We start from the raw sequence: 23,508 nt of genomic DNA, 5'->3' as shown, positions 1-23,508 counted from the left end.
CGTTTAGAAATAGCAGAGGTGCGTTTTGGCAGACTCCATTCTTCTTTGATTGGATTGCCAAAACATTTGGGCAATGGAAAAACCTTCGCCACCTTGATGCGTTTTTTAGTCCCAAAAGGGATTTCAGTTTCAGCTATTTCCGACGGAATACCCTGTAATCTTAAGGTTTCTTGAACAGATACAATGAGTGCGTTTACCAACGCTTCCTCTCGGGCTATGGCTGATGCCGAAACATCCTCCTCACTGTCTGAAGAGACAGTACCCGAGACACCAATCCCAGATGAAGTACCTGCAACTGCAGAAATAGGCTCAGATTCTGAATCCGAAGTTTCAGATAATAAGGGGTTAGGCGGGGGTCGCTTTCTTGCGCCCTGTCCCTGACAAGCCACTTCCACCCGGGACACAAAAGTTTCCATAATAGCTGACAATGATTCAACCGTCAGTGGGGTGCTGGAGGATCCTGCAGACACCTCGAGGGGATCCGGTGGAGATACATGAGTGGCAGGGTCCATGTTAATTCAGGACACCTCTGCCAGAAAACAAAAAACTTTTTTTTTTTTTTTTAAATAAAAAAATACCTCTTTTTTTTTTTTTTTTTTTTATGTGTCTCCCCCTAGCGCAATAGCGCCCCTCAGAGTACCTGCTTCTCGATCCCCACAGAGAGAGAGAGGGACCCCCAAGGCTCACCACCCAATGCAGAGAAGTTTCCAACCAACTGCAGTCAGCGTCTGTCTTTTACAGACTGGAAAGAGCTGTGTTAGTTTTCCCGGGTAGAAGGACGTGGCTCCGCCCCCTGTGTACGCCTTCCGGCGTTCCCAGCTCTCCACGAGGTAGCTGGGCTCATCAAACATGGCCGCCCCCATACGGGAGACAATAGACTCCAAAAACATGGCGGCCGGCGTGACCTGAGGACATTCATGCACCCGGTCTACGGCAAAATGGCGGCTGACTGCCGAAATCGTTTTTCCCAGCACATCCACCTGCATCTCTGCTAAGTGGCGGTTTATCGATTTGCAGGAGGTACACTACAATTAAGGTAGGATAATACCTCCTATGTCTGCTGTAATACTACAGTCTGCTGGGTAGAGTGTTAGCTCTCAAACCAAGTCCACTTCCCACCAAACACATACTGTATTTACAAGGGGGACTTTTAGTGTCAGATATATACTGACCATGTATGGAGGGGCCCATAATTCATACTGCCTCATAACGAGGAAAAAAGGGAACGTTTACTCACCATACCGAACCGACAGGCACCCTCTCTGCACAATACCCTCTCCACCGGGGTGGGGGGTTGTGGACCACTCCGGACGCCTCGACTCTTTGGTTCCTGGCGTCCAAGCGAGACTTTTACCTCGCAAGGTCAGTCCCTCCAATGGGACTCCGTCACGGCCGACCCAGCGCGGAGCTCTGGTCTGCACGCGCTCGTAGGCAGAAACCGGGGTGACCACTGGATCTCAACATCCAGCCCGTCGCCCGGCCCCGCATACTTACTTGAATGTGTCGCGGCCGACCAAGCGCAATGCAATGGTCTGCGCGCGCTCGTAGGCCGGCTGGGGTGACCACTAGTGTCGCCCAGTCCGGCGTATTTGCTTGAAGATCTCACAGGAAAAAAACACTGGAGAAAACTACCTAAAAAATATTTTTTCTAAAGAAAAAATCTTGCAAGGACCAAAAAGATCCCAGCAAGGAACTTAGGTCCTTACTCCTGAATAGACAGAAAAAAACTGATGCCTTGTAGCAGAGAGAGGGAGGATATACCCTCAGGGACTGCCCCTAAGGTGGAGCCAGAACGTTTTTTTTTCTTTCTGCCTAGTCCTGCTCCTGCGGAGACAACATAACCCAGTTCTTGTGAATCAAGAAGACTACGTCTGTCAATGAGCGACAGAGAAAATCCAATTTTCTTTATCGTACATCACAGGACACAGAACAGCCATAATAATTACTGTAGATAAATATATTTAATTAAATATATTCCTCGCGCCTAGGAGTGCCTATTCAAATAGGTGATGTGGCTATTGGATGTACCGTATTGTATAAATAAGCAGCTGCTATAGAGTGCAAAATGAATGTATAGAAAATCCCAAACTAAATGGGATAATATAGCGCTTGCTGATATGTGCGGGAAACTAGGAAAATAAAATTACAATATAATATACTTTAAAATCTTCTAAAACTATTAAAAGAGCTGTGCCCTTAAAACATACATATCATAAAATATATTATTGTGCCAAAATTAAGTCCAAAAAATTCACAGTGATAGTAAAGTGCTGAGTGACATATAAAATAGTTCATAAGTGGTTCAGTGGTAAATGTTCCATAAATGTGCCAGAAAAAACTAGAAAAGTGCTGGTGCTCAAATCTTCCAATGAACCGGGATCTCCAATCATGCAGGTATTAGGGTAAGGTGTACACTCACCAGATGAGATGGGTCTCGACTACCTTACGGCAAAGAGACCGATAGCGCTTTGGTGACCCTCCAGGTCAGAATACTGGCAACTGCTAGGCTCCTGTCCCTCTCAGCCGGAATCCTCCAGGCAGGATATATGGGCTCCTCACGGTTTCCCCAAATGTTTCAAGAAAAGAAGGACATGCTCCCAATAGTGCAGTACCATTAAATTAAGTTTATTCAGTAAAAAGTAGACAAATCCAGTGTAGAATCATAAAATCGCTGTGCATAACCCCTTTCTTGGATCTCTGTAGCGTGGAGAGCGGTTTGCGTTCCAAACTACTTCCGGGTATGACGGCGTGCGTTCCACCTGACGCGCGTTTCGTCAGAGCGTAGTGACGTCTTCAGAGCTATTGCACTATTGGGAGCATGTCCTTCTTTTCTTGAAACATTTGGGGAAACCGTGAGGAGCCCATATATCCTGCCTGGAGGATTCCGGCTGAGAGGGACAGGAGCCCAGCAGTTGCCAGTATTCTGACCTGGAGGGTCACCAAAGCGCTATCGGTCTCTTTGCCGTAAGGTAGTCGAGACCCATCTCATCTGGTGAGTGTACACCTTACCCTAATACCTGCATGATTGGAGATCCCGGTTCATTGGAAGATTTGAGCACCAGCACTTTTCTAGTTTTTTCTGGCACATTTATGGAACATTTACCACTGAACCACTTATGAACTATTTTATATGTCACTCAGCACTTTACTATTACTGTGAATTTTTTGGACTTAATTTTGGCACAATAATATATTTTATGATATGTATGTTTTAAGGGCACAGCTCTTTTAATAGTTTTAGAAGATTTTAAAGTATATTATATTGTAATTTTATTTTCCTAGTTTCCCGCACATATCAGCAAGCGCTATATTATCCCATTTAGTTTGGGATTTTCTATAATAATTACTATTTGGGTCGTCCCAAAGCAATGCACTATCTGAAGTGACCAAGGAGAGTACCCCGCAAGTAGTAGCTTTGGGAACCCTTGGGAGCTGTGGCCAGCCCAAAGGGCAGAGTCACAAAATGAAAAGACGACTTTCTCCTGAAATTGCAGAAACCCTTGATGAGCCCGGAAAAAAACAACACATGGAATACCAGGGAGTTCTGTTCCCGGGTTATTGCAGAGCTCAAATTGGTGACTGATGGTTTTGAATTTGGAGAAGGACTCCTGGGTGCTTGGTTAGAAACTCCTAGTGCAAATGTTCTTCTCTTTTGGAAATACTTGTAAAACACTTATTGGTTATGAGTACCAGATACAGCCAACACATTTTGGGGAAAAGGACTCTGCCTCTCTCAGGGCTTGAACAACGATTTGTAAAAAAAATCAGGATGGAATATAGTAGAAAGCCTGAGTTAAGACTAGATTTGGGATAGTGTGTGGACCGCTTGCTACATCTGAGCTATGTGGAATCCATGCCCTGAAGAACTAAGGCTGTTTTAGAACAAACGGAGACCCGACCCGGTATTCCAAATAAATTACTTGGTGAGTGTACTATAGAATTTTCTCACCTGGGAAGTGGCAGAAGACACTGAAGGGGAAGGGGAAGAAGGAGGGGTCAGTAAGCCACATGGCAAATTTAAAGTGACGTAGTGCTCATGACTGCAGATGATACGCAAGAAGTCCAGCCGCAAGGAGACCAGGATGCTTGGGTTAGGCAGCTGATACAGTTTTGATGATACCTGGAAATGAGAAGCACAAGTTAGTTTGACCCTAGGAAATTTAAAACTACAAAAATTATCCAACAAAATTAACCTCTATTATTTGTAAATATAAATCAAGCAGAATATTGCTTTAATCCCCTTGTCCTAACCATCACATTATCCCTCATGACTCCCATGATTGCCTTGATCACTCCTTCCCTCTCCACATAAACGTCATTTAACTGACCCCATTATCCCCATTCATGCTCTGGAACAGACACACTTTTGTATATATATATATATATATATATATATATATATGTTTGTGTAAAAAGATAACAATAATTGAACCCATGTGGGGCAGTCCAGGACAGGACTGGAATATCAGGCTACAGGAGAGATATAATAATATGGAGGACTGTAACTGTGATGAACAGAAGGTCACACACAAACGACGTCATTGGATAAAACATCAGCCACAAATGATAAAGTGACAGCAGCAAGTCCCCACCCCGAGTTTCACCTTGATAAAATTTTATTTAGTGACATCATTGATGGGAGATCTTCTATTCATCACAGTTACGACACTGGAGTGCATACTGGCTCCTTGGTAAGCACCCAATACTGCTGTGGAGGACAGGGTGAGTTGAGTGGTGCAGTTTTTGCTGTATCGCCTAACAATACTGAGAACCAGCACCATATCTGGTTAGGAGAGGAGAACAGTGCAATATTGTATTAGGGTTACCTGCTTGAAATAGGCTTTAATCAGGCTGAAGACAAAGCCTCTGTCCATGATAGACAGGAGATCATTGAGGAAGAAAGCCAAGCTGACATTGAGTCTCTCTACCATTTCAGTATCCTGGGGGAAAAAAGAGACAGGAAATATATCCAATCAGTCAATCATCCTGTACATGGCTTAATAGGAATGCTTTGGCCACATCAAATTGTGCATAGTTTTCTTCACTTTAAAAAAGTTTGACATGGAAAACCTTTAAAATAAAGCCAAATACTGAAACCATTACAGGCAAAAAGAGAAACGTAGTTCAGAGATGGTTTTTAATATTGGTTCTTGTGCTCTCATTAGACTTTATACACATGAATCTTCAAGTCTGGGTCCCCTGCTTGAAGAACGCTCCATTTTTGTTGGGAGCAGCCTCACCAGAGCCACTGTGCCTTGTCACCAGCTTATTGATCTACTCAAAAATTGAATCAAGTGCTTCATTGAATTTTCTACTTGTGCAAGACAGAAAATGTCACGGTGGAGGGTTGATCTCTCTGGAAAGAGGTAGATGTAGAAATAGCCATATCTGGTAATTAGTATGAAAGAGAAACGCATACAACTTCCATTAAACCAACTAATGAATAACATTTTTTTTTTACAAAGGAAAGGTACTCTTTTAAGCACTCAATGAGATATTCGTTTAATAATGTGACGGTACTCACAGTCACTGGGAGTGAAAGACATACTTAATGGTTTGGATTGCTTCAAGTGGGACAGTAATATTTGTCAGCAATATCTATCAAGAAATATGAAGATTTAATCCCACTTTACACTGTGAGACCTATAGCCTATTGCCATGAAGTCTGACTCCTAAATAATCATAGCAATACGTAGAGGTTTATTCCATGTACTTCAATGTAGGAGACGGACAGACTGTCATTGGCAGGCTTGTCCTATTGTCTATCTATTGAGATGGAATGTGGATTGTGTTAAGTCTGCCTGTTCCATTGTTAAATGTTAATGAGCCCACACTGTTCTGTCCAGATGGCTAGATAATTAGATCAGGTTAATTCTGTTTTGTATACAATTTCATCTGCATATGATAATGTAATCAGGCAACCCCTGACCTGTGTGTGGTAATATGATCAGGAGGGGGAGGTACATGCTATATATAAATTCTGTTTGACTGTTCAATAAAGAGAGATTCCTGTACAAGCTAAGTTGTCGGCTAGCTTTGTATGAGGGCGGCTGGGAAAATCAGGTATATATGTTCATGACTGCAAGGAAGCCGTATACTGACGGTGTCGGCAGTTCCGTTACAATTAAAGGTGTGCAGAGTGTAACAATGATAACGCCATACAAATGCAGCACCCTGTACAGCTCACCTTCTGAAACCTTGTGACAATGTCATTGGCCATAGTGCTAACCAATGCTGCAATGTCATCCATGAAACGCTCGGGAAACCGGTGCTTGCGAGGAGAATCCATTTTGTCTGCAAAGTATAAGTGGTGCACCATGCTCTTCACCTAAAAGCAAGCACAAATATGTTTTGCAATGTCTCAGCTCTAAATTTATCATCACATCATAACATTTATTAATATTTTTGTTTTAAAACTGAACTCCAGTACAATCAAATATTGTCTAAATACAGGAGGCGGGTTTATTCTCACAAATCTTTGTGTGCTTTGTGTATTTCTTCCAGGTCTGTGCAGTAATCCAGGGTGAGACTTCCTGTAATAAAGACCGCTCACAGTGTGACTGGTCTAGTCTTCTCCCCCTCCTGTAGATTTTTGCAGGCAGTCTGTAGTGGGTGGAGCCTGCTATGTCCTTCCCACAGCTCTGCTATCTGCAAGGGGCTATTTTTCCCTGATGTACATTATATTGCTTACAGTAATGATTTGGGGAGCTGTTCTTCCCTACTGGCCACCATCCCACTGACACCAATGAATTGAGGAGCTACCATGACCTGGGAGCCACAATCCCACTGGCACCAAAGATTTGGTGGCTATTCTCCCATTTAAGTACAAATTTAGCATTGCCAAAATTGTATGCACAGTTAGTCCCCTACATACGAACTTTCAAAGATAAAAACATGCGTTTGTAGGTCTAATCGAGTTCACATTTCTGGCATACATTCTTATGCGTGTGTCCTCTACAAGTGGTTGTGCTTCTGTGTACTTTACTGTATACTAATGATCGACCGATATCGGATTTTCGTTGCGGATACCGATATTTTGGCCATTGAATACTGGTATCGGCTGATATTGGCCAATATTTTTGTACATTTAAATTTTTTTTATTTTTACACTTGACAGGTAGTGTCAAGTCTCTAGCTGTCTGCCATTCAGCTCCGCCTCACCAGCTGAGCTTAATTCTGCCCCTCCAGCGTTCTGCACTCCAGCTCCTCCCATGCTCCCGCTGGTCCGCGTAATCTACGGTAAGTCTACAGTACTTTGAGTGCCTGGGGAAACTAGTCCGGGTCCGGTAGGATGGGAGACCCGGGTGAGCCACGGAAGGCGGCAGGAGGGGGGGAACATCCCCTCCTGTTCCTTGTAATGACAGCCGAGCGGCTTCTCAGCCGCATCGGTTGTCATTACAAGACAGCCGACCATCGGCTATGGACGCCGGTATCGGGGTGATGCCTCTAACTGCAGGCATCACTCCGGTACAAGCACTTTCCCGAAATATCGGCAATATCGGTAACCTCAGGGGCCAATTACGATCGGGGAAAGTGCTTTGCTGATAATCGGTTGATCCCTACTGCATACGGCACTTTATTTTTATTTCAACCTTTTTTTCCCCATGTATTATTTGTGTGAAATGTTTTTTAAACCTATTACAGTAATTTATTGGGCAGATTGTGTTGGTTGGGTAATTTGTCTGACTTACAAATTGGACTTACGAACCTGCTCTTGGAACAGAACTCGTTCGTACGTAGAGAACTTACTGTACAAGTATAAACTTTTTTTTTACTGTTGAGGCATAGAAAGTTTTTACTGAGGTTGAGAATTGCTAGATTAGAACATAAGTACTGAAATATAAGAATATTGAGCTCTGCATGGAATGACTAGTGGAAGCTAAAGGAGAAGTATGGACGAAGCTCTTTTGGCCATATTTCTAATGTGAGTCATAGTAGTTTACTCAGTTCTGTGCTCCTATGACCCAGATTTAGCTGACAGTGGCTAAAGCCCGCACAACTAAGTGAAGCTGGTCCAGGCTTTGCAGGTATCCTGACAATAATGTTGAGATCCGCCCAGACACCTGACCGGCAGCTGGCTCACAGCCTCTCAGAGTCGCTGATAGCCTGAACCAGCCAATCCCACCCCTCCACAGCCTGGCACTTCAGAGAGCCGGTCATTGATCTCTGCTCTGTAAAGACCGAGAACTGAGTGATCAGCGGTCATGTGATCGCTCAAATTTCAGTCTTCGTGCCAGTTGGGGACAGCTTCAGCATCGGATCGAAGCTGCAGCTATCTAGCGAGTATAAATATTTGTTTTTCTCCAATCCCGCACCTCTTTTGGGTAGATACCAGAGAGTTATACTGTGTATATACATATATCCATTGAGTTTGTTCTAGCTGATTTAGAGAAAGACAATCCTTTCCCCTTACTCCCCCCTAAAGCCCAGTCTCACTAACTCTTCTCTATTTTGCTAAAATGTTTTTATTGCTGCCCCTGTTGGAGAGTTTTCCAATCAATTCCTGTGGCAATGACACAACAGGAAGGGAGAGGAAACTTTCCCAGTAATAGCACCAGGCTACAGTCTTCCAAAACAATTTTATTTTGCCTTTTAGTGGCCTTTCTCTTTAACCACTTTAATACCGGATGCTTTCACCTCCTTCCAGCCCAGGCTAATTTTCAGCTTTCATCGCTGTCGCTCTTTGAATGACAATTGCGCAGTCATGCAACACTGTAGCCAAATAAAATCTGTATAATTTTTTTTGAGACAAATAGAGCTTTCTTTTGGTGGTATGTAATCACCACTGGGCTTTTTTTTTTTTTTTTTGCTATAAACAAAATGCTGAAAGTTTTGAAAAAAAAAAAGCTACATTTTCTTGGTTTCATTTTGCAAATAAATAATTATTTCATAAATTTAGGACATGTATTCTTTGGTAAAAATAACCAAAATCAGAGCATATTAGTCTGTTATAGTCTCTACAAACTATGGTATATTTTTGAAAATTTCTTTCTTATTTCTTGAGGTCCTAAAATGCCAGGACATTAGAAATACCCCCCAAAAAGACCCTGTTTGGAAAATATACACCATTTTTTCAATTTCAATATTTTGACCATTTTTATTTATTTTTTTATATAAATGTTTTTTTGTTACTTACTGTGACCAGAGAAGTGCAGTGTTACCATAGTGACAATGTACTACTCTGGGGAGGGGGATAAGGATTTTTTTTCAACACTATGATTGCTTATAACAGTAATGATCACTGGTACGAGTAATCATTTTTATGAATGGCACCCATTCATAGCCATTATGTACTATTGGGATAGCAATGATTGGTCACAGTTATCACATGGTACAGTGCACTGTGATTGGTCCTGTTTGTACCATATACTACGCAATGAATGGCTATGAATGAAAGGCATTCATTGTGTAAAACTGTCATGTGATCGCTGTGTTTGGTCTGGTACCACCAGCCTGCTGCATCAACCTGTCATCCTCGGTGTCTAGTGGACACAGCGTGTGACAGATTGAGCCACAGTGCGGATGAGGACATCATCCCGGAACCAAGGAGCTCCCATTCAGCCAGTGGAAAGAAGTTAAAGTCTACATATAAACACATGTTTTATAGGGATCGACCGATTATCGGCAAAGCCAATATATCGAGGGGCGATATGCACTTTTTCCGATATATCGGAATCGGCCCCGGAGGTTACCGATATTGCCGATATTTCTGAAAGTGGTTGTACCGGAGTGATGCCTGCAGCTAGAGGCATCACCCCCCATACCGGCGACCATAGCCGATGGTCGGCTGTCTTGTAATGACAACCGATGCGGCTGAGAAGCCGCTCGGCTGTCATTACAAGGCGCGGGAGGGAACATAGCCCCCCCCCCCTCCCGCCTCCTTCTGCGGCCAACCAGCCTGCACGGCCGCCAAAGACCCGATCAAAGCCGCATTCGGCTCTGATCGGGTCTCCATGCAAAAACCCGGACGTGATGTCATGACATCACTTCTCCGGGTATTGGCGCCAGATAAAAGAAAAAATGACAGCATTCAAAACAGCCAAACTTGGCATTTTGAATGCTTTTAAGTGCAGAGGAGGGGCTTGGGGTCTCCTAGACCCCCAGATCCCTCCTCAAGAGTACCTGTCAAGTTTTAAAAAAAAATGTATGAAAATATCGGCCGATACCGATACTCGATGACCAAAATATCTGTATCGGCAATGAAAAAACAATATCGGTCGATCACTAATGTTTTACCTTCTCTGTAAATCCAAAAGTTAAAATGCTCCATCTATTTGGACTCACCATGAGTTCGAAGAAGAACCAGGCTTGTTGTAGGGCAGCCTCCCGTACACCGCCGCTGCACACCACCCACTGCAGAGCGAGCTCTTCGTGGAACAGCTACTCGGAATAAGAAAGTCAACATTAGACAATGTACAACTTAGATGTACGGCAAACACAACACTGAATCACAGCAGAGATAAAAAACGGCAGGCATAAAAAAACTCATCACAATGAATGGCTGAGAAAAATCGCACAATGATGGACAACAGCTGCCTCACATTTCAGATGATGCTAAACACGGCACATATGAGGGTGACAAACAAGCAACAAGACAACTGGTTGAAGATGTCAACTAGGTGAACTCCACAAGAATCTTTTATTATGACAAACCTGAGAGTACAGATTTCTTAAGAGTAGTGACAGACTAAGAAGATCCCTGCAAACAGAACCGGAAAACTAAAATAATTGTAATAAAGAGCTTAATTCTTTTAAAGACATTTTTTAAAGAGCCATATGTTTCTGGGCTTGGTGTTCAATGCAGTGTGAGAGATCATGTACGAAACCTCAGTAGAGAGATGATGAGAAAGTGAGAACCTGTGGGAAGGTGCCCCCATGGTACCATTTTAGCTATGCATGGTGCCAGTCAATTAATTAGAAGCTAGTCCCAGAAGCATTTACAGTCATGGTCAAAAATATTGGCACTCTTGCATTTCTGTCAGATAATGCACTCCTTTTCATTCAGATGGTGACGTATAGTGTGAGCGGACACTCTGTGTACAATGTGCCTGAAGGTCAGCTCTAATTTGTCTGGAAGTTTATCGAGGTTCTTTATCCACCATTCGAACAATCCTTTGTTGCAATCTTAGATCAATTTTTCTCTTTCATCCACGTCCAGGGAGATTAGCAACTTTGCCATGAGCTGTAAACTTCTTGACAATGTTGTAACACAGTGGACACAGGAACATTAAAGTGTTACTAAATCCAGGAGCCTACATTCACTATATCTGCTCTCCCACAGTACACAGAACACGGAAATGCAATTATTTTAGTAAATATAAACGGCTAAATAACTTTTCTCATCAGCAGTATATAGCAGTCTTGTGACTTCTATCAGTGTTTGGTTCCAGCTTGTAGGAGGAGTTTTCATTCTACTCTCACAGTCCTAAAAGAACGCAGAACTCCTCTCTCTGGACAGTGCTGATTGGCCCTGTGCTGATCACATGCACTCTCCAAAGAAAAAAAAAAAGTTCTCTAGCAATACATTCCAAACTGAGCTTGTGTACATTGTCCCCTTCCCTCTATAATATCCGAAGATGAGTTGGAGACATTGGAAGGTGAAGATCAGAGAAGACAGGATCAAACAGCCTTTTTACAAACTGCAGAGGATTAACCCCTTAGGTTCCACAGTGAGTATAACAAGCATGCTTTACTGCATATACAGACTGATTCTGTTGTTGTGGAATTAGTAACACTTTTAAGATCTCTAGAGATGGACTCATAACTTTGAGATTTTTCATCGTTTTCCACAATTTTTGTTCTCAAATCCTCAGAAAATTCCTTGCTGCTCTTTCTCTTCTCCATGCTCCACGAGACCCACAGACACACAACAGAAAGGCTGAGTCAATTTTTCCTCTTCCTTGAAAGTGCCCCACATCATTTTAGTTTATGTTCTTAAACCTTGCTATAAGTCTGACTCACTTCATCTTTGCCCCTAGATACTCCAGCTGCTGGCCCTTGTGGGTTTCCCCCTTTTACCCTCCCTTCTTTCTTTCCCTTTCCCCATTCCAGGCAAACATCTCCATCCCCTTTCTTCTTCCTTTCAGCTCTCTCCTGTCTTCCCTCTCTGGCTCATCTTGCCTTTCCTTACTCCTCCCTCCCTGCTCCAGCACTCCTTCATGTAGTACTAGATGTTTCCCCCCTCCAACATTGTAGATGTCCTCATGATAGCGAACACGGCGTTCTCCTCATCGGAACCATCTATTTCCCATCCCCCTCAAATAAGCCTTGGAGTTTTTTCCCTTCTACTTTCTCACTGGTTTATTTGTTTCTTGATCGCTTCCCTTATTGCCGACGTATATGATTTGTAGACTATTACATTGTATATTACTAAGTTCATATGTATCTATATATTTACACATTTATGTATTATTTATGTGATGCTATTTGTCTATTAAAAAGGTGTATATTTCTGAAAAGTCTCTAACACATCATGATCCTGAGGAAGTCCAGATTGTGGGCGAAACGTGTCAATTTACGGCACTGCAGGATGTGTTGTGTTCTGTAAAACACCATTTGTTTGCCGTACTTACAGTGCATTGCGAAAGCATTCGGCCCCCTTGAACTTTGACCTTTTGCCAGATTTCAGGCTTCAAACATAAAGATATAAAACTGTAATTTTTTGTGAAGAACAACAAGTGTGACACAATCATCAAGTGGAACGAAATTTATTGGATATTTCAAACTTTGTTAACAAATAAAAAACTGAAAAATTGGGCGTGCAAAATTATTCAGCCCCTTTACTTTCAGTGCAGCAAACTTTCTCCAGAAGTTCAGTGAGGATCTCTGAATGATCCAATGTTGACCTAAATGACTAATGATGATAAATAGAATCCACTTGTGTCTAATCAAGTCTCCGTATAAATGCACCTGCACTGTGATAGTCTCAGAGGTCAGTTTAAAGCGCTGAGAGCATCATGAAGAACAAGGAACACACCAGGCAGGTCCGAGATACTGTTGTGGAGAAGTTTAAAGCCGGATTTGGATACAAAAAGATTTCCTAAGCTTTAAACATCCCAAGGAGCACTGTGCAAGCGATAATATTGAAATGGAAGGAGTATCAGACCACTGCAAATCTACGAAGACCTGGCCGTCCCTATAAACTTTCAGCTCATACAAGGAGAAGACTGATCAGAAATGCAGCCAAGAGGCCCATGATCACTCTGGATGAACTGCAGAGATCTACAGCTGAGGTGGGAGACTCTGTCCATAGGACAACAATCAGTCGTATACTGCACAAATCTGGCCTTTATGGAAGAGCGGCAAGAAGAAAGCCATTTCTTAAAGATATCCATAAAAAGTGTTGTTTAAAGTTTGCACAAGCCACCTGGGAGACACACCAAACATGTGGAAGAAGGTGCTCTGGTCAGATGAAACTAAAATCAAACTTTTTGGCAACAATGCAAAACGTTATGTTTGGCGTAAAAGCAACACAGCTCATCACCCTGAACACACCATCCCCACTGCCAAACATGGTGGTGGCAGCATCATGGTTTGGGCCTGCTTTTTCCCAGGGACAGGGAAGATGGTTAAAATTGATGGGAAGATGGATGGAGCCAAATACAGGACCATTCTGGAAGAAAACCTGATGGAGTCTGCAAAAGACCTGAGACTGGGATGGAGATTTGTCTTCCAACAAGACAATGATCCAAAATATAAAGCAAAATCTACAATGGAATGGTACACAAATAAACATATCCAGGTGTTAGAATGGCCAAGTCAAAGTCCAGACCTGAATCCAATCGAGAATCTGTGGAAAGAACTGAAAACTGCTGTTCACAAACGCTCTCCATCCAACTTCACTGAGCTTGAGCTGTTTTGCAAGGTGGAATGGGCAAAAATTTCAGTCTCTCGATGTGCAAAACTGATAGAGACATACCCCAAGCGACTTACAGCTCTAATCGCAGCAAAAGGTGGCGCTACAAAGTATTAACTTAAGGGGGCTGAATAATTTTGCACGCCCAATTTTTCAGTTTTTTTATTTGTTAACAAAGTTTGAAATCTCCAATAAATTTTGTTCCACTTTATGATTGTGTCCCACTTGTTGTTGATTCTTCAAAAAAAATTAGTTTTATATCTTTATGTTTGAAGCCTGAAATGTGGCAAAAGGTCGCAAAGTTCAAGGGGGACGAATACTTTCGCAATGCACTGTATGTGTTGATTTTAATATTACATTTTCAATAAAATTTTTATTTTTTTTATGATCTATTTTTCTCTTATATTTTGGGCACATTAAAATCCCCGTTTTCCTCATTTAGTAACACTTTAACATCTCGAGAGATGGACTCATAACTTTGAGATTGTCCATGGTTTTCCACAATTTTTGTTCTCAAATCCTCAGAAAATTCTTTGCTGCTCTTTCTCTTCTCCATGCTCCATGAGGCACACAGACACACAACAGAAAGGTGGAGTCAATTTTTTACCATTTTAGCTGGTTGCTGGTATGATTTCTAAGTTGTCAGCACCTGTTAATTGATACAGGTGAGTTTAAAAACAAATTACAGGAGCATCACAAACTTGGAATGCAATTATTTCTCACAATTTTGAGAAGGTGTTAACAATTTTGTCCAGTCCATTTTTGGAGTCTTACGTGGAATGTATCAGATTTGGCTTTTTGTTTTTCCACTTTTTTGTGTCATAACAATACAAACAAAAGAAATAAACAGGAGAATGCCTAAACATTTGTAAACCCAACAATTTTCTGGGTGAAGTGGTGCATTATGTGACAGAAATGCAGGGGTGCCAACATTTTTGGCCATAACTGTAAATATAAGGGGATCCCAGGATGCCTTCTTTGACCCCAAACACACAAAGACAAGTGCCTGTTGGAAGTGTCTGCAAACGTAGTAGTCAACCGAAGAGAATCTAAACTGGAAAGTCCATTGATGATCCAAAATCCAGCTCTCAAAGGAAGAAGAAAAGTGGTAAAAAATGTTTTAATTTGCTTGGATATATTCAAGAAGCAAAGGCATTTTTTGTTGTGCACCAATTCCATAGGAAGCTACTATAATTGGTGAATGCCAAACAACCTGTTGACTGGAAAAAATATATTATGAGCTTTTTATCTTTACCATGGAAGGAAACAACAGTTGTAAGCAGAGATTCTCTTTGTTTTGACCTGGAAATATTAATTTGGATAAATCTACCTTTTTGGTGGGTAACCGTCCAGTTAAAGTTTGTAAGAAACTTGATGTCTCAGTGTGCGATGACATGCGATTACACCGATCCAAACCCTATGAAGTGGAGATGAACGAGGAGTGGTGAGAGTAGATTAAACTTGACCGGAAATGGACTCTAGGAAGGGTCCCTCGGTTGTGGTGTTATTACGGCCCCCCAAAAAAAATATTACTGATTATTGTTATCCTGGGGGCATTGGTTTAGAGGGAAGGATTGGGTTGAAGATTCATTATTTGCCACTGTTAGTTTAAGCAAGCAAATTTCAAAGCGCATGCAAAAGGACAGTGCAAAGAGCCTTTTTCTTTTGTGTAATAATTTAAAACTAGAAACACGTAAGCAAACCCTGAAATTGCTGTGACACCAAAAAAAAAAAGCGAGGTCTGTCGGTATTGGTGCTATTATTTTTTATGCCTTCCGCTTTGCTAGAATTAAAGCGTGGGGGCAACTCCTCCATTGAATGTAGAAAGGTGACCGTACAAGTTCAGTTGTCTTCAGCTGCATTTTCCTGCGCACGCCCCACTTGCCAGCGACTTTATCGACTTTGCTAAGACCCTATGGAGTGTAAGATCCACTTGGAACAATAATAGAATTTTTGTAAGAACTTACCATAAATTATTTACTCTGAGTCCTCTGACAGACGCAGCTCTCCATAGTTTCCTCACCAATGGGTAATGTGCCACCTATAGGTTACTCCTGTAGGTGGCGCATTACCCATTGGTGAGGAAACTATGGAGCGCTGCGTCTGTCAGGGGACGGAAGAGAAAGGGTTTTTTGAATGTGTATGAGTGCCATGTGGGGCTTACAGTTGTACTTGTGAATTGGGGAACAGATAAGTTCCTATTGTTGGTTTGGCACCAGCACCTGGTGGCAGGGACGGATTTGCAGTGGTGCTTTGTTTCAAAGTTAGTTTGCTACGTCCATGAGAAGCTTACTTCTATCCTTGAAGACTCCCACGCCAAATTCCTAAAGGTCTGGGATCCCTTGATATCCTCTAATGCTAATCTGAATATAGACTGAACCTTGCTATCAGTCTGACTCCCTTAGTCTTTGCCCCTCGATACTCAAGCTGCTGGCCCTCGTGGGTTACCCCCTTTTACCCCCCCCTCCTCTCCCTTCTTTCTTTCCCCATCCCTTTTCTTTTTCCTTTCAGCTTTCTCCTGTCTTCCCTCTCTGGCTCATCTTGCCTTTTCTTGCTCCGGCATCCTTCATGTAGTACTAGATCAGTGGTTCTCAACTCCGGTCCTCGAGACCCACCAACAGGCCAGGTTTAGAAGATAACTAAATTACTTCACAGGTGATCTCATTTGCTGCTGACTGAGTGATTGCAGTATTCTAGTCTGCATCTCCCCAAGGTAATACTTGAAATCTGGACTGTTCGTGGGTCCCGAGGACCGGAGTTAAGAACCACTGTACTAGATGATTCCCCCCTCCAACAATGTAGAGGTTCCCATGATAGCGAACATGGAGTTCTCCACGTAGGAACTATCCCCCCCCCCCCCCCAAATAAGCCTTGGAGATTTTGCCTCCTTCTTTCTCACTGGTTTATTTGTTTCTTGATTGCTTCCTTTATTGCTGACGTTTATGATTTGTATACTATTACATTGTATATTAATTAATAAGTTCATATGTATCTATATATTTACATATTTTTGTATTTATTATTTATATGACGCTATTTGTCTATTAAAAGGTGTATATTTCTGAAAAGTCTCTAACACATCGGGATCCTGAGGAAGCCCAGATTGTGGGTGAAACAAGTCGATCCACAGCACTGCAGGATGTGTTGTGTTATGTAATACACCATTTGTATGCCGTACTTTTATGTGTTAAATTTAATATTTTGTTTTCAATAAAATTTATATTTTGTATGATCTATTTTTCTCTATTCTGGGCACATTAAAATCCAGATTTTCCTTGTCTGCTGGGATTTGCCCTGTCAGACTTGGTTACTCTTAGATTTACCCAATTTTTAGGGGACTATGCCGGTATTTAGTAGATAGATATTTACTCTCCATCCAATTTTCATTTGCCTCCTACTGACTTACGATATTCATGTCTGTGTATTATATGTTCTAGTATTCTGGTTGACCCTTTTGTAGATTGCACCTCTGTACTTGTGCCTTACTGTATTTTCTTGTACTGTTTTGTTAAACTTAAAAAAACCCCAATAAATTCTTTGTGAAACAAAGTTTTCTACTGATGGAGGAAACAAGTGGACAACCATCATAAGAACTGTTCTGAGAAGATACTTTGGCAGAATAGTAAACAAAACATGTAGGTCTACCAAAGTGGACCTGCCATGACTTAAGAAGGGTCTTTAGGTTTTTAGGCAGGCTTCTTGCAGTACTCACATCTTCCTGTGCTCCTATGGAGAACCTTGGGAGTCCAAAGCCCTGGTTGTACACAGGGTCTCAACACAGTCCCGGTTGACTTTCAAATGAAAGACCCTCGGTGGCCAGTACAGACTCTGGAATTTAATAGCTGAATGGCAGTAGGTGGAGCATAGCAATGAAAGGGGGTGGGGCATCATGCCATCTTGGTCGATGTCCTATGTACAGCCTGAGCCAATGTCACAGAAATTGATTTAAAGGTGTACACAGGTAACCTGAAGGCACCACAACATGGCTATAGTAAATGTTACCTTGGACATGCTCTAGGACATCCAAGAAAATGGATGAATAAGAGTGCCAAAAGTATTTATTCCATTAAACATATACAAAACAAGCAAATGTGCTTCAGGTGCCAGGTTGTACCTACCTATCAGGGCTCAAAATGAAAGAAAGGATTCATCTGAATTATATTTTCAGAACATATACATGTTTTTCATCACTGTTAACGCAGACCTTCATCTTGCGTCCACCACCCCCCACATTTGAGTATTTTTTTTTTTTCACAAGGTTTTTGTGCCTGGGCGAGAATGAGGTTTGCACTCCCACCCGGGTTCTACACAGGTGCAAGGCTTTAGATCCCGGGGGGGGTGAACCCTGTGGGAAACCTGCACACAGGGGCTTGCCCATGCCTGTGCAAAGACAGTGCCGGTATTTTGTGCCCAAACCTTGTCTGTGCATGCTTGGAAACCCCCAAACCCATGTGTGCAGTTGTGGAGCAGGGCTCTGCTGGACGAAGAGAAGTGCTGCAGGGACCGATCAACAAAGATGACGGTGCTAGAGGGGGATTTGGGTGGAGGTGTGTGGACCAAAGGTAAAGGGGTAGTTTCTCTTTAATCTAATCGCACCATTTGCTAAGGCCATTTTATTAAAAGTGTTTAATAGAGTATCCTTCCATCTTAGACAGAATTTTTACCCTTGATGAAGTACAGACCGACCTCTAAAATGTGGTGGCTTTAGTTTTGGATACATTTGTTGGGATAAATACTTTGGACTCTGGATCCTTTTATGTGGCACTCTTAAGTAGCCCATAGATTGTGCGATCTTCTTTCCTTCCACCACGTGTGGAAGGAAAGAAAATTGCTGGATTCCCCCATCAACACTGTCTGTGTTGATGCAATTTTCTTCCTTTCAAGAAAATGGCACAATTGTGTTCTGCCGGCAGGGAGTCTTCCCGGCCAGCAGATCACAATAATTACTGCAGCGGCTATAGCCCCTGGAAGTATTCATTTGTAAAAAATCTGAGATTGGTTGTATCCAAGTTGAGTGACTTGGATACAACATGCCCAGGGGCTGACTGGTAACTTTTGGCCCAGGGGGCAAGTACAAACCAGAGGCCCATGGTGCAGTGACTCGGCCCTCCTCCCACTCTCCCTCTTCCTGGCCTCCTCCTGAACCCCATTCCAGGCTGAAGCTCCATGCCAGGCACTCTCTACTCACTGGCCAAACTTGTGGCTGGTCGGGGGAGAAGAGTCTCCAGTGGGACATGGAACCGGCCTCTGCTCAGACACTCCTCAGTTTACACCATCCCGCCCGGGGGGAGGCTTGCACTGTATCCTTGTCTTCATCCCGCACTCAGTAGGTTAGCGTTTTTACTTCTTTTCACCAGGAATCCTTTAGGCATGTCTGTGGCAGAAGCAGTGCAGCCTTTTTACGGGGCACCAGAGCGGCCCGGGGGGCAATTGACCCCCTGCCCCCTGGCCCAGTCCTCCCCTGAACATGCCTGCCCATAGATTGATCGAATCTCAGCCGGTTCAGCAAGAATTCAATCCATCTATAGCCGGCTTAACTCATTTTAAAAGCCCAAACTGGCGGTCCAATGCCTGAGAGCATACTAAATGGATCCACTTTGCTCCACAAGCCTGATTCAGAAGGAACCAAAGATCTAGCACCTCCCATCGAACACTCTGTATTGCCTAGGATATGACAGGTTCACTTTAATAAAGAGGTGCACAGCTGGTAAAAATGCAATATACTATAGCAAATCAATTTAACTTTTGATTGCATTAATCAGAAAAGCAGAACATTTTTTACTGCAAGTTATGCTTTGACAGCCCCCTCAAATGGGTCGCAAAATGATTTCCTAACTGCCTCCATAGTAGATGCTCTTCCGGTCCTAATCCTAAACAGCACCGGGCAGATAAAAAGGTGAACCAGGGCCTCCCTTAGTATTATCTACTAGTTTAAATGTAAAAGGCAGCAAAGACAGGATATGAGCGAAAAGACACAGAATGGCATGCAGAGATCATGACATGAAACAGATTCGGGAGCACAAGACGTCTACATTCTGACAGATGGATAATTACAGAGAGTCAATGCAAAGGCAATAGGCCATCCAGATTCACTTAAAGCAACAGTAATGAGAATTCCAAAAAATAAATGTACAAAAATATTAACCACTTCTGGACTGGAAGATTTCACCCCCCTAATGACCAGGCCATTTTTTGCGATTCGGCACTGCGGTACTTTAAGTGGATCTATTGTTGCTTGGGTGGTATTTTGTAACAAACGGTCCATTGTTGCTGGGGGGGGGGATAATGTTGTGTAGAGGATCTATTGTTAATGGGGTGGGTCTAGTGTCACTGGGGGTATCCATAACTGCCGGGAGGGGGGGCCTATTGTTGCTGGGGTGAGGTCTATTGTTGTGGATTGAGGTCTAATGTTGCTGGGGTGGGTTTAGTGTCCTTGGGGGTATCCATAAATGCTGGGAGGGGGGGGGGGGGCTATTGTTGCTGGGGTGAGGTCAACTGTTGCTGGGATGAGGTCTACTGTTGCTGGGGTGAGGTCTACTGTTGCTGGGGTGAGGTCTATTGTTGCTGGGGTGAGGTCTATTGTTGCTGGGGTGAGGTCTACTGTTGCTGGGGTGAGGTCTACTGTTGCTGGGGTGAGGTCTACTGTTGCTGGGGTGAGGTCTACTGTTGCTGGGGTGAGGTCTATTGTTGCTGGGTGGGTCTAGTGTCGCTTGGGGTATCCATAACTGCTGGGAGGGGGGCCTATTGTTGCTGGGGTGAGGTCTATTGTTGCTGGGTTGAGGACTTTTGTTGCTGGGGTGAGGTCTATTGTTGCTGGGGAGAGGTCTACTGTTGCTGGAATGGGGTCTATTGTTGCTGGTGGAGGGGATCTATTGTTGCTGGCTGCAGAGAATCTATTTTACTGTTTTATTTGTTATCATTAACAAATCCCATACAAATTATTTAGCACCACAAAATGATATTTGGGTCTGCACTCTCTACAAGGGCCGGTACTGAGGTATGTGTAGGGGGTGGAACCAAGGGATGGTGCTCGGAGGTGGGTAAGGGGCGGAGACAAGGGGGGATTTCCCACACCCATTCTCTGAGGAAAAAAAAGCCCTGGTCTTATACAGAATTTCAAATGTACAAAAAATGTTTTAGTCCTAAAAATAATAAAAACACATTTTCTTTAGAAAACCACTAACTGTTGCTTTTAGTAATCTTTCAGGATTGAATTTCATTCAAATAAAATAAATGACAAATATGAAGGCCCCATTCATGGATACAAAAAACAAGCTTCATTTCTTAGACAGATGTTCAAGCACATGGGATGAACAATGGAAATGGAGATTAATCATTCCATAGGCACACCACCTGCACTGAGTCAGCGCCGGGGCTGGGGTTGGCCCCCCACTGGGTCGTCTTGGGACCCCCTGTGTTGACCCAGGAGTTGGACCGATCCAAACCCTGCTCCCATGGCAGACAGCAGTAGGGAAAGGAGAGATGTTATAGGTTATTAGAGGATCAAATCAAAAGGAGAGAAATATTTGGGCAAAGAGCGGAGTGCATTAGTTTCTGTTAACAATAAAAAAATATAAAAGTGTGACAGATTAAACAGATTAATTCATATCAAAACAGCAAACAATATAGCATTTCTGATTATTTTTCCTATACAAATAACTAGGCTCAGGCACACAAGTGAATACTGTTGGTACTTTAAAAGAGACAACGACCGATGGCTACTGCATGAATCAGCTGGACTCGTTGTCGGGAATGGTCCAATTCACCTTAATGTTGAGCAAAGCTTGTTATGAACGCAGAGCAACATAGTACTACAACCTGCTTCAGAAAAAAAAAAAATTGTTTAGCTGATAATGATTTAAAGAAGTTGTCTCATGGGCACTGAAAAATGAAACTCTGGTTCATTGATTCATGTAGAAATACATATTTTTGCTTCTCCAAAGAAATGCAATTGGGCAGGAAAATCCCTTCTTTATCTCTGAATGTCAGCTCCTCCCCTGCCATAAGCCCAATTTGTGGACATTCCTACTGTTATGCTCAGGCATAGCTCCGTTGTAAGTGTGCCTGTCTTTTAGTAAAGGGCTTGTTCACAAGTGCGGCAGATACTGCTGATCCTCTGAAAAATGATGCCGACTCAGATTGCTTTTTCTTTATCTCTGAATGTCAGCTCCTCCCCTGCCATAAGCCCAATTTATGGACATTCCTACTGTTATGCTCAGGCATAGCTCCGTTGTAAGTGTGCCTGTCTTTTAGTCAAGGGCTTGTTCACAAGTGCGGCAGATACTGCTGATCCTCTGAAAAATGATGCCCCACTCAGATTGCTTTTCAAAGATGAGAAGGCAGTGAGAATATGTCAACTCCTCGCCAACTTGTTTAACCTTATAATTGCCATACTATCGTGCATTTTACGTGATTGTGGCGCTTCCAGTGCATCCCGACTGTATTAGTCACGTTCAGTGTTGGCACCACCCTCGGAAAGTGGCATGCTGTTAAAAGTTTTGCCGCAGCTTTCAAAACACAGCATTGATGTGAGCAGCTGTATCTTTAGTGTTTGTGTAGGCCAGGGGTCTTCAAACCATGATTCCAAACACAGTATCTCTCCTGCGCTCAAGTGGTATGCGGGAAGGTGAGTGGTCTGAATGGTCTTTTTAGCACCCTCAGGACGAAGGGTATGCAAAAACACCAAAAAAAAGTATCCAAAAAAAGACCACAACAAGAGAAGAGCGCCCCGACCTTGTGCATTACCACTAAAAAGTTTATTAAAATCGCAATGGATAGCGTACATTATGCTCACAAACTAGTATGTATACATGCATGTAGGAAATAGGAACCAATCGCCTCCAGAACACTTCTCTACTGCTGGATGGCGTCCACAAAGACCTGGCTTGGCTTGCGCGTTTCAAAGGGAGAACCCTCTTTCTCAGACCCAAAATCGCCTCTCAGATTTTGGCTCTGAGGAAGAGGGTTCTCCCTCGAAATGCGCAAGCCAAGCCAGGTCTTTGTGGACGCCATCACCCCATCCAGCAGTAGAGAAGTGTTCCGGAGGCGACTGGTTCCTATTTCCTACATGCATGTATACATCTTAAGTTTGTGAGTATAATGTACGCTACCCATTGCGATTTTAATAAACTTTTAAGTGGTAATGCACAAGGTCAGTGCGCCCTTCTCTTATTGTTGTCTTCAAACTATGGCCCTCCATTTGTTCAGGAACTACAATTTCCATCATGCCTAGTCAAGTCTGTGACTGCCTCATGGGACGTGTAGTCCCCCAACAGCTGGAAGGCTGTAGTTTGAGGATCCCTGGTGTAGGCAATTGGGAGGCAGGAAAACTGCAGCTCAAAAACCTGCTTTACAGCCCACCAACCTCACGTGTGAACATAGTTACATAATTGGTAAGGTTGAATAAAGACACTAGCCCATTCAGTTCAGTGTGTGTGTGTGTGTTCATGTCGATAACCATTTCCCATATCCCTGTATATTGTGTTCACTAAGATGCACATCCAAGAGTTTTTTTTTACTTCCTGCGGACACCACCAATTGTGGAAGGGACCTCCACATCCTTACCGCCCTAACAGTGAAAAACCTCCTATGTACCTTAAGGTTAAACCGCCAATTTCATTGTGTGGCCCCGTGTTTTCCTAGAATCCCTGAGA

At 42.9% G+C, this 23,508-nt stretch overlaps 1 protein-coding gene across 5 annotated transcripts in view; it reads right to left on the bottom strand.

The window, feature by feature from the left end:
• The window catches only part of DOCK7 (dedicator of cytokinesis 7), a 329,839-nt gene that overhangs the window by 107,242 nt on the left and 199,089 nt on the right, over nt 1–23,508 (bottom strand). For 2 of the 5 annotated variants that reach the window (XM_082265167.1, XM_082265168.1), the window contains exons 23-28: nt 21,209–21,301; nt 15,186–15,272; nt 10,285–10,380; nt 6,188–6,328; nt 4,827–4,940; nt 3,950–4,120 (exon numbers count right to left, since the gene is read on the bottom strand). In XM_082265167.1, coding sequence (XP_082121293.1) covers nt 3,950–4,120; nt 4,827–4,940; nt 6,188–6,328; nt 10,285–10,380; nt 15,186–15,272; nt 21,209–21,301 — 702 coding nt within the window. The remainder of the gene's footprint in view (nt 1–3,949; nt 4,121–4,826; nt 4,941–6,187; nt 6,329–10,284; nt 10,381–15,185; nt 15,273–21,208; nt 21,302–23,508) is intronic. The other 3 variants (XM_082265170.1, XM_082265171.1, XM_082265169.1) reach the window with 2 other exon arrangements.

Source organism: Pelophylax lessonae (assembly GCF_965119305.1).
Source record: "Pelophylax lessonae genome assembly, chromosome: 8".
NCBI lineage: Eukaryota > Metazoa > Chordata > Amphibia > Anura > Ranidae > Pelophylax > Pelophylax lessonae.
The sequence above is the reverse complement of the archived record's forward strand: the minus strand, read 5'-3'. Positions and strand labels throughout refer to the sequence as shown.